The sequence below is a fragment of the Struthio camelus genome, chromosome Z (assembly GCF_040807025.1).
Source record: "Struthio camelus isolate bStrCam1 chromosome Z, bStrCam1.hap1, whole genome shotgun sequence".
Taxonomy (NCBI): Eukaryota; Metazoa; Chordata; class Aves; order Struthioniformes; family Struthionidae; genus Struthio; species Struthio camelus.
Window position 1 is genome coordinate 17,938,262 of NC_090982.1, and position 12,080 is coordinate 17,950,341.

Consider the following 12,080-nt stretch of genomic DNA (forward strand, 5'->3'; position numbering starts at 1 on the left):
GGGTTTGTTTTTTTTTTTTTTTTAACTCTCATGCTCTAGGAGCTTCAAAGCAGATGAATTACTGTTTCCCTGATCTCTCCTCCTTACTGCCAAAGCACTCAGTTTGCAACCAAAATACCCGTTCTTTTGTACTTCCTAGGTCCTCTGTAAGTTCGCTCTTCGTTGAAGAAGTAATCAGTGCTGCTCCCCACCACCAGAATCTCTCTCCCCTGTTAGTCCCCATCTCCTGGAACTGAAATTTTTCCCTCCTTCTATGCAAAACAGCAGAGCTGACGGTCTTAGAGTAAGTGCTCCTAACAATCTTCTAAGTAGGATTTTTTTAAAAAAGAAATTATTAGCCTTAAGTGAAGTGATTAAAAAACAAGATGTAAGTGAAATTCAAAAGAGCTAAGCTGAAAACTGAGGTCGTTTAGAAAATGTATGACTGTCCTTCGAAGAAAACACATTAAAGTTAAAAGATAGAAAAACACTGGTCAATGAGTAAATTATTCCACAAATACTTTATTCCAATAATTTACCAAATGTGAAGTGAAGGTGAAAAAAGTGCCGAGAAGATATCTAAGTTAATCCTGGCAACAGATAAACTCTATATGCCCCTCATAATTTAGCAGAGCAATACATTCCAACTGCTAATTAAAAATAAGTTAGAGTCCTACAATAAGTGTAGTCACTATGACAAAACAATGCATTCCGGGATACATTTGTCAAAGCTGAATGGCTTATGGAGGGGGAAAACAATTCTGAAGGAAGTTGCTTGAAATAGTTCTTGCTGTGCTGAATGCCTGATACAGTCTAGGGGTGGAGAAATTCAGTTTACAGCTCTGCAACTAGGGCTGCCTCAGGCCTTCTGAACCCAATAGAAAGTTAGGCAAACATATTTAGAAGTTACTGCATTCTCATTTATTTGCATCTGATAAATATATCAGTGTAAAGTAAAGTCATTCTTTATCCCTACATTCTTTCACCTTACGCTGTGACAAAGCTAGAATAAAAACTTTTTTTCTAAATGATTCACCTTCTCGGTATTGCTTCCTTGTATGGCTCTAGCCATCAGTAGTGTTACCTCTAGGAACTGACGCAAGGTTAGCAAATGAAGTGGAACAAATAGTAGCAATAAACGCATGTCACGAATAAGGGTTGTGTTTACGATTCCTGTCTTCCTGCAGCCAGAAGCGCTAAATGAATGTGCTTTTCTTTAAACAACAAAAATTAAGTATTAATAGCAGAGCAGCATCTTGGCTAAAGAAAAGGCCACTGAAAAATGAATACATAAAAAATACTAACCTTTGCCCCAGCTAAGTCCTGGTGAGTTGTCAGCTCACTTGAGTGAGACACAGCTGTAAAAATGCTCTATTATAAAAGTTTCCCACTGTGACACATTAATGATGCATGGTCATTATCATCTTTAAATACAATTTTGATTTTTTCTTGCAGACCAGGTAAAGCCTTGCATTGCTCTTTTGCTGTTAGGTTTAATGGCCTCAGTGTGACCCTGGGTCATGCTCTTCCATTCTAAACCCAAACCCCTGAGTAAGAACATAAGGCATGAGCAGAGCCAGTAAGCTGCAAACACAGATGAAAAATCTATATTGAATGTGTGAGTAGAATTTCTTTTACTCGTAAGAAAACATAATTTGCATGGCATTTCCTTCGAAAAGCAAAAGTAACGCATGCTGTGTGCTTGGATTATAGCAGTTGGTCCTACCGCTGAGCCTCGTGTTTTATTAACAAGAGTCTTTTTTTGCTACTTTCACCTTGTAGATCCTAAATAAGCCAACCTTTTCAGGAAACCCAAAGGAAAATGGAGAAATCACTAATACCGAAGACAGCAACAACACACATCCGATGTCAGTTTGCACCTGAGACAGGGAAGATGTTCTCCATGCCATCACAAGGAAGTACAGATGTGTCTGGCTCTTGTTAGCTTTGGCTGGTTGCGTGCAGCTAATGAATAGTAAAAGCCTGTCTGGCACATCTGAATAGCGCTTCCCCTTTCCTGCTTAGCAGGTGAGGTTTATTCTTTCTTTAAAGTCCTTTCATCCTTCTCAGCTAAATCAGATCAAGGTGGTATAAACCCTGTGTTGAGGGTTCCCAGTTCCTCCAGAAGGGCCAGTAAACCCTGCCACCTCTATCTCTTTCCTTGCTCACCTATCAAGTCTCATTCTGCCCGAAATCCCCTTGCTATCTCCTAGGATCTGGGTCTTATGAAATCCCAGGGCCATGCTGAAGTCTGCTGTGCCAATGACCAGAGCTGAGCAAATCTGCCGCCCACCGCCTAGTTTTATCTAGCAGGCAGGGAGTTTCAGTCAGGAAAAAAAGAGGCCAGCATAATACAGCAATACTACGATGTCTGCTTCCCCGCAAGGTCATTTTCAGCCCAGAACTCCGGTGAAATACGCTTGTTCAGCACAGTGTTACCAGCCTTTCCTCAGTGCTTGAGGAGAGGCAGATACAAACCTCTGTTCCGGGACCTACTGCTCTGGTCTTTGATCCTTCCTGCCTGCTACTCTTCGCTTTGCTTGCTCTCCTGGGTACTCCTTGCTCTGTCCTGTGCTGCTCAAGTTAAACACAACCGTTTTGGCTATTTAAATTATTTTAGAATACATATAGCCTTTAGGACTTCACACAGTTCTAGTACTCATTCCAATCTAGGCAACTCTGTAACAAAATTTCATCTCCTTTTTCTTCTTACCAGGTTTTAACTTTTGTAACCCAAAACTATCACTGGGGTACACTTAGCCAAAGCCAGGTAATCCAGATTTCTCTGCTCTATTGCAGTCACAAAATTGTTCTGTACTTTATTTGAGTACCTATTTATGTGATCCTCTCTTACAAAACATGATTTCCTTTTTTTAGTGTGGGTGCCTCCCAAGCAATATATGCCTCCAATATGCAAAAATAAATATTTCAGGCTCACCCCCTGGGTACCTCTACTTAAACCTCTCTTTCTGTCCACCAGATAGCAATAAAATCCTTTTGACCTCGCTTTCCCTTCATAATCCTAGGAGGAAGAAGTGACAGGTTTACACCTAAGTCATCGTGCTTACAGGAATGGAGTGAGAAGTGTTGCTTCTTGACACAGTGAGAGTCTGCTGCAGTGGCTGCGTGATATGAAGACAGTGATGCATTGAAATGATGCTGCTAGTGATAGGTCACGTTCACTCTGTGGATTGCAGTAAAAGTGATCTCAGATCAGCCTGTCTGTATGGGTCCAGAAAGATCAGATTTTAAGTACATCTTAATCATAATACAAAGAGATGTAGGTGTTTTGCAAAAGCTCACTACTTCAGTTCAATTGCCTTTTTTTTTTTTTTAAAGCAGAACAAGGTGCAAGTTAGTTTAAGAGGGCTGGATTTATTAGCTGGATATTTATCAAACCACTAGCGCATGAGAGGGAACCAAAAAACCCCTCTGGGTTATTTAAAAGTATGAGCCACTTGTGTTTAACCAAAACCGCACAAGTAATCTTCTCTTCAGCTTTACCTAGGCACAGCTCCCCAGTGGAATTTCAATTTATATCTCTTACATAATCAGAGCAGACTTTCAGGGGAGAACTTGACCCTGAGGGAGGCAGGAGGGCTGGAGAGACTTGCTAATAGTCATAAGGTAAAAATAGTCTTTTCACAAGCACTGCATGAAACACAGAGAATGCCTTGAAACATACCCTAGCCAGCATCAGAAGCAGTCCAGCCAGAGATGAAAAGCCTCCTTCTGCTCAAATGTAAAAGGGAAAAGAGTCTTAAGATATTCTATAATAAGTCCTCATGAGTCACCCCAGCACTCTTAACCAGTTTGCCATAGGCCATCCTCTGAAATGGCACCCCTTTCTCACCTGACACCATAGCACATCCCTTTCCTGGGCATTCAGGTTCTCATGCCCCCCTTCCCACCTTAAAAGCAGAATATACTAGTATCAGTCCCATTTCCAGCTCCCCAGTCCTAGAAGGAAGACTCCTTCCCAAGATAACTAATTCCATATCCTTTTTCCAGGCACCTCGCTGCCCTTGTGCTTTTTCTCCAGAGAAAAGTGACCAAGCCTCAAGATCTCTGGGGACCACCACTTTCTCCAGGAGTTGGGAGAGCAGCAATTTCTTTCCTATTTTTTCTCCTAAAAATATACCTAATTTTCCTACCCTTTCCACAAGTTGTCTGCCTCTTTAATCCTCTCTTGCAATGGCAGCAGCTCTGAGCTACTTCATCCTTGAAGGACTAAGGATTTTCATGTCATTCTTGCAAATGAATTACTTGCAGCTCTAAACTTTCGCATCTAGTAGAGAGTTGCTTACCTCATGTCCATGGGATATACAAAAGGCACTAGCAATGCGGACTGCTTTTTTTCTCCACTGAAGTACAGAGAATAAAATATATGCGAGCTAAAAGTCATCTCCTGTTAATAGGATGAACACCTAGGGTGCGGGAAGAAGGCACTCCCAGCCTTTTTTATGGCTAGAAAAAAGTGATGTTATGAAACAATAAAACGCATGGTAGTGATCAAGCATTAAGATACTGTCAAGAAACTAAACTATCTGTATAAATTTACTAAATATACCTAAACCCACAGCTAGTCTGAAGCGGACTGATCCATCTAAAATAGGATCATACGTGGAAATCAAAATAAATCAGTGATAGTATTGTTCATTTCAAAATAGAAACCAGAAAAACCCAAGATATCAATAATGTGCATGTTAACTATGCATAGAATTCTGTGCTGATCTGTAACTACCTACTTACATCAAAACAGTTTCTTGTTTGGAGAAAAAAAAAAGTCCTTGCTGTAATCTATACGTGGAATTAGAAACAGATTAACAAAAGACTTGGTGATGGAAGAGATGAAAAGCAGTGGTCGTAAGCGGAGCAGAGAGGTTTTGATAAAGCATGACATCTTCCACTTAGGGCAGAATTTTAGTCTTGCATATTTCTCCTGAACCTTTTCCTTGCTTGCTTGCTTGCTTGCTTGCTTGCTTGCTTGCTTGCTTGCTTCCTTCCTTCCTTCCTGCAAGTAAGGCACCCCTGGCAGGGAGCAGCAAGGGCAGAGTGCTCCTGAGGGGCAGGGGAACCAGGGGTGACAGCGAGGCAGGTAGAGCATCGCTGTCCCAGACAAGGCCTATAGCGCCCAAACAAAGCAAGCAGGACAGGTCCGGTGATGTTGACCGGGGTCAGCCAAGAGTCCAGACAGCCAGAACAGCGCATGGTGATGAGTTGTGTCAGGGTGTCAGGGTCAGGATTTGGATCAGTGAAGTTTAGGTATGGGCCTAGCTGCAGCACAGCTCTGGAGAAGACATGGGTGAGAGACCAGCCTAAAAGGAGCCGCCAAGAGGAAGGTGGAGAGCTCCTGTTGGGGAGCTCACCCAGCCTCAGGGCTGGATGGCTCAGGGTCCTGACAGTCTCTTTCGGGGTTGTTAGTATCTTCTTTTACTGCTCACTGAACAACTCTTACTCACTGCACAAATACTTACACAAAAAAGAAAGGAGAACTGTCCGAGATGTAAGTGGTAGTAGACCCGTGAGGACGTTCAGTGGGTATCAGGCCTCTGGGCAGCATTTATGCCTTTGGGAATCTCCTACAAGAGGGCTGCTTTAAGGACTTCACAAAGTAAAGAAGTAAGTAAATTATAAGGCATGTGAAGGCTCCGGAGGGTCGTGTAAGTGAAAATAAAGTCAGGAGACAACTCAACTCCTAACTGATATTTGTGAAAGCAGGGCAGTGAAATGCCTCTTGGCAGAATCCTACTGGCAGCCCATTTTTCTGTTTACCTACTTTCACTGGAAAACATTAATGATACCATTCTGGGCTGGGGTCTCTGAAGGGAGAAATATACCAGCGAACAGCAGAAAAGTCACCTCACTAGCACCTCTACGCAATACAAAAGTTAAATCATGGAGAACAAAAATCCCCCTTTGAAAATACTGACTTACAATACTTTCATTTCTCCTTAAGTTCTGGGGCTAAATGTCACTGTAAAAAGCAAAGACAAGTGCCAATGCCTAGGGATTTCAGTCAAGCTGAGGTTGAGCCATAAATGAAATGATGGTTGCACGTGGCTAAACAAGGGCATACCCTACCTTATTGCAACAGGTAAACTACACCAGGTATTGGGATTTCAAATTCAAGCCATTTTAGTTTTCTGTCTCTTTTCGGTCAACATCTGAACCACTGTTCCTTCCACCAAAGCTACAGTGCAAGTGGTAGATTGTCTGATCTCCCCTTAGGTGCCAAAAGTGATAGAAAAAGATGTTGCTGGCTCGCTAGTGTTTTTTGACTGAAGGAAAGCATTTTTGACTTTAGCAGAGTAGGCAGGTACCCAAAGAAGCAGAGAATCCTGAGTAACGAAGAAATACTTTCTGGTTCTGTAGTGTCTGAAAATCTTTAGCCTCTTACACTGGATAGGTTCTGACAAGAAGTCACAAAACAGTCTACAAAATGGCATTGTGCCAAACTGGACATTTACCAAGTTCACTCCACTAGAGGCACAGATTTAAACAGCTCATTCCAAAAAAGCTCCCATCAGCAGGCAGACTGTGATATCAAATGAACACTGGTCATTTTCACTTTCTGGAAGTGTGACATTTATTTTAATTACAATATGGGCATGGTCTTACGGTTAAGATCCTGGTCTGCATTTGGGATCCCCGATCTACCTCCGAAGAGAATGCATTCATCCCTGTTGCTACAATATCTCCCCCGCTCAACTTTGTGCATTTTCCTCAATGACTCTATATTTCTGTTGGTGAAACTAGGATAATCATTTTTCCCTATAAAGAAATATGAGAATATGTTTGTGTAAGGCAGAAGCAGGAGTGATAGGGTCTTCAAGCACGGAAAAAAAATTAAAAGCCTGTTAACTTTTGTCTGTCTCCACGATGTCTGGGACAAATACTGACTTGAAATTCCAGCAAGATGAAGCAGGTTGGACTGTAGAGAAAAACTTGCTAACACAGAAGGGTAGTGATGTGTTGGACTAGACCACACGGGAAAGGTTGAAGGCCTGACTACTGAAGGTTGTTAAAAGCATGTTAGACAAATATGTCTAGCCTGACAGAAGCAGAAATGACTGTGATTCAAGCAAAGGAAACAGTTTAGAGCCCGGTTTCATTTGTGAGCTGAGCCAAAAGCATGATCCGAAGGGCTAAATGATCCTTCAGTTGCAAAAGACCATGAGACCGCTATCTCAGTGACTTCTTTGTGACCCTTAGGAACCCCTTAGCTTGTAAGTCCCTATAAATATGGAAGCTATTGTTGCTCATGAGGCGGTATTTTTGCTTTTGTTTTTTGTTTTCTTTAATGTCAAGAAATGCTTGACATTATGCATAATGCAATGCTAAGGTGTACAAAACTATGGGCAGAAAACCATTCAAGGATTCTGAAAACAGAAATTAATCACGCAGTGAGGGAGGAGGAGGAGAAGAAAAACCCATTAAGGCCAAATGTAGATTTCAGACAGGTATCCTGAATCAAATCGATCATTAGTTGAATACTGCTGCAGCCGCTGTTGTTACCAGTGGATCTTAGCAGCATGATGCGTGTAAGAACAGAAATGTCCCTCAGCTGCCATCTGCCACTGACACCCAGATCTTCCCCTGTGAATCTTCCTAAGAGCAGCCAAGTTTGTTGTTCTTGTGCACTGCAGGCATCTGTAACGTTCCTGCCTGTGTGGGAGGATTGAGAGATGGGAGGAATTTGACCATCAGTGGTGCTCTCCTCAGTTCTTTCCCGAACGGAAAACTGGAATGATATTGTGCTGAAATGGGACCAACTCTTTATATGCCCCTCAGCCAGTGTTTCTACCAAATTAAAATTCATTCTCTCCTTCTCAGCCTTACTGAATGCCCTGTGAACTACCAAGGCATTGACATGCTGTGTTGCAGTAACAGAAACCCAATGATTTACTCAAGTAAATCCCTTGGTGCAGAAAACTCTTTGAAGTTGTGTATTTAGGCTAGGATTTTCTGAAGTTTAAGCTGGCTCACTTTGAAAGTGAAATTCCTGTTGGTTTCTCTGAGAACTGTGAGTATTTTTCCTTCAATGTAGGCTCTTTGTGCCTAGTGGCACTCTAGTGGTAATTGTTTTCAATAGTATGTTATATTAGATTATTAAGACCTATAGCACTTCCAACTAGAAAGAAAATCATTATTATGTATGAGTTTTCTAACTGTGGGAATTCTCTCAAAACCCTCAAATGTCAACCTTCTTTCCGCCTTCCCTTCATAAAGAAAAAAATTATGGATTTTTTTACCTGATGAAAAAGAGCGAGTTTCCACCCAAAGCAGATGGGAAAGGACAAAGCATGGGAGGAGAAAAGACTAACTCACTAACCCACCAGGAAAAAAAAAAAAAGATAAGGATTAGTTGTAACCAGATCAGACTTTTGATGCAATTGTCCTTTTAATCTTATAGCCAGCCCTATAGGGAGAGCGCAGGTGTGGGAACAAGAAGCTCGTGCTGGAAGGCCTCTTTTGCGACCTGGTTTATGCCGCCTTAAAGGGCTTGTGGAATTGGACAAAAGATCAGCACTCTTTGTGGGTGGCATTAAGTAGAATTGCAGAGCATTTTCTTTAATGTGCGGAAAGATGGTTACCACAACCCAGCGGCACGTGGTGACTTGTTGTGCTGAGGTAACGTGGACATACGTCAGGGCCCTGGGAATTTCTTGTGGGTTGAATCGCTCTGCTTTTCTAAAGGGCAAAGGCATCACTCTGCTTCGCTAGGCGGCTAGAGAGCTCCTGACTGCTGTTTCTCCAAATTGCCAAATGAGAGCCTGGGGTAAAGCAAGCCGTCTGCTTCGCTGCCCGTAGGCAGGTGTCACTGCAACTGTCCCATTTGTGGCAGCTTTTGCATCAAGAGGGAGCTATACTTAAAGCAAGCTGCGCGCGGAGGGGAGCGCGTGCCCCGGCGCTCTGCTCTGGCAGCGCTAGAGGGAAGTGTCAGTGCGCCGCGGACGTCCGTGTTTACCGTGTCTCCAAACACCGTGAGTATCACAAGCCTCTGCCTGGGATTTGCTAGCTCTACAACTGTGAAATCCCTGTGCGTGAATCCATGGATGCAACATATAAGTTTTAAAAGAGCTATTCACATAAAAAGGCCTCTTATTCAGATGCCCAAATGTTTATGCTGCCCTTTTCACTAACCCTATCCGTCAACTTTTATTTGACACTTTCCTAGTTTTTCATATTTTTCCCTCCCTCAACTGTTCCTCTAGGTTCATTTAAAAATACATTCCTGTAGTCTATAAAAATATTGATAATGTTTTTCCCAATTTCTAAATCTATCTTTCCCTGTGTACATAACAGGATCTGACACACCTAGCTAAAAAGAGCACAATCTACATAGCGGAGTTTTATATTTCAAAAACTTATGTTTTAAATGCTGATTTTACAAATTAAAATATAGTTCTAACAAAAGGTGCCTTCAGATTTCTATTTTTCTGAAATTTCAAATGCCCTCTTGTGATCTTCTAAGATGGATTTTGACTGAAAATAAGTGTCTTGCTAGAACATTTAATCTGATTAAAATGGAATAGTTTAAACATCTCTATTTTAATTTCAATTTGTTAGGAAAACAAGAACCATCTGAAAAGTTTGAATTCTAGAATAAATAAATATCTTTGAAGATATTTAAAGGATTCATCACAGGAATTTTTGTTTGGGTACATTGCTGGAATTTACTTTTCTAAAATATTTAAAAGCATATAATTAACAAATTTCCTTCAGCAATAATTTAGCCATTTTTATTATTTTCTGCAGATATTGTATATATATATTTTAGTTATTGTGATAAAATTATTCTAATCCACCTTTCAAAAATTAATGTAAATATATGTCTTTACCAGTATTGACAGTGATATTGCTCATAAAACTTTTAAATCTCTTTATTTTCACTCCATTAATCCTAAAAGTTACTGTTGAATTAAGGAATGAAATGGAAACCACGTAGCTTAACTGACCATCTGAGCACTGTAGGCAATTAACAAATAATAATAATACTTAGCAAACATTCTGCAACACAGCCAACAGAAATAAATTTGTGAACATAAAATTAGTTGATATGCTTCATTTAAATCAGTAGAATTTACCTCTTTTTTTAGATGCAGAGGTCCTTTTAAGAGAGAAAGCCTAGAAACTGCGTTATTACATTGAACAAATCGACAAATATGCCAAACACAGTTAATCTATAGTACACTGATTCTGACAAAGCTAATAAATTAATTTGGAGTAAGATACAATGTAAACAAATTAATGCAAATCTATCTGACTACAGATAATTGGGAAACAGGAAAAGGAGCAAATGAACAGGGAATTTTTTTTTTTTAATTTGAGATGACCATCTCATTTTATTCACGTCTATTTCTGGTTTCCTTCAGCTAGCTGAGGAGTGTAATTGTTACTCTCAAAGCTCTCACTCTTTTCCTTTTACCATAATGCATGTACTTAAATGCAAAATAGCCGTTTAATATTTTGAGGGCTTAAATACTGAGGTGGCAATGTCCTTCCCAAATAGCTAGGATAAATCAAAATGTTTTCGTTAAATCGAATGAACATGACTCATTCCAGTCCATCCATCTTTATTTCACAATTCCCAGACGAGGTTCTTGTGGATGGCCACCCTCCAGGAAACCTGAACTTGGTGACAGACAAGTAGCTGTAAAGGTAATATATGATCTTTACAGTCCTTATATCACTGTATCAATGTCATGAGAGTATTTGACAGTCCTGTTAAAGAAAATAGGATCAGGCTAGTAATCTGCTGGCTGCTGTAGTTGTAACAAGTCGTAATCGTTAGCTTTCCTGCCAGCAAATTCTTCATTTAGCACAAGATATCCTAAAACAAAACACCACTAAAACCTCTCCAGATGTTAATACATAAGGCCAAAAAAGTTGCACATGGCATTTTTTCTCTTTCTTCCATTTAGTGAAGCTGAACTACTCTAAAGGCTTCAGTATATTAAAATCTGTCATTTAGGTGAAATGTTCATAGTGAAACACAGGGAGACAATGCAAACGGAGTTTAAGATTTCACTACAAACATACAATTCCGACCTGAAATCTTTTTATACACGTTACTCTTTTATGAGTGAATCCCAACAGGTTTTTTTAATTGACCTACAACTACTTTCCAGATGAACTGGGAACATATGGCATCAAGTAGCTTTTTCATGTGCTTTTGATGGAATAAATAGTGCAGCCCAAGCATTCTGACAAGCTTTCCTAACGCGAATTTGGGCTGAGCACCAGAACTCTGAATTCAGCGCAGCTCAGTCACAGCCAAAGTTGCACACTGATGGCAGCTTCAGAAAACAGAAATAGTCCTAGACACCTTCTCGTCTTTAGTGTGCCAGCACACCTGGGCACAGGTCCATTTCTCCAGTGTATGTAGCAGGGTGCTTCTCCGATGCCAGCCCTCATACACATCCGGAAACTGAAAGTTGTAAGATCATAAGATAATTCAGGTTGGAGGGACCTCAGAAGGTCACCTAGTCCAACCTCTGGTTTTATGGTTTGTCTTACATAGGTAGCCTTTTCTTGCCCTGGAGCTACAAATCTCTGCTGCCCCAGGCCCAGCTATGTTTCCACGCTTGTTTCCACAGCACTGATTCATCAGCAATCTTAGGCAATTTCCCTGCAGGCATCAGACGTTGCCTCAGGGTCCGAAGCAACAGGGCAGTGAAATAAAATCCTCCCGTTGCTCTTCCAGCTTCAAGCTGACAGGGTCACACACTCTTCCTTTAGCAGTCTCAGAGTGGGGCTGCCCCTGAGACAACTGCTGCTTTTTCAGAGATTTTCTTCAGAGGTGCAGGGGGGGATTTCCACCCTGCGCAGGGAGGAGGCTGCAGAACAGGAGAAGAGGGAAGGAGGAGGCGAAACAGCTGCAGCAGACGGAGTTGCGAGGATCAGCTTGCCTAGCAACCCCCTTTCTTAGGAAGGGGCACCTAATTCGGTCGCAACAGCAACATCAGAAGCAGCTCTGACACTTGCTGCTCTTGATGCGTGTTAGGGAGCATGAGACCTGTCAAAACACCGACCCTTAGGCTCCGAAGCTTCCTCAGTTTTTTGGTAGGTAAACTACATAGCTTCTCTTACCAGAA

The 12,080-nt window shown here is 41.3% G+C and overlaps 1 protein-coding gene across 1 annotated transcript in view; it reads left to right on the plus strand.

The window, feature by feature from the left end:
- The first annotated feature begins 11,896 nt into the window (after nt 1-11,896).
- LOC104145312 (atrial natriuretic peptide receptor 2) overlaps nt 11,897-12,080 on the plus strand; it is a 36,908-nt gene continuing 36,724 nt past the window's right edge. Inside the window, exon 1 of the mRNA XM_009676781.2 lies at nt 11,897-12,048. Coding sequence (XP_009675076.2) covers nt 11,995-12,048 — 54 coding nt within the window. The 5' untranslated portion in view covers nt 11,897-11,994. The remainder of the gene's footprint in view (nt 12,049-12,080) is intronic.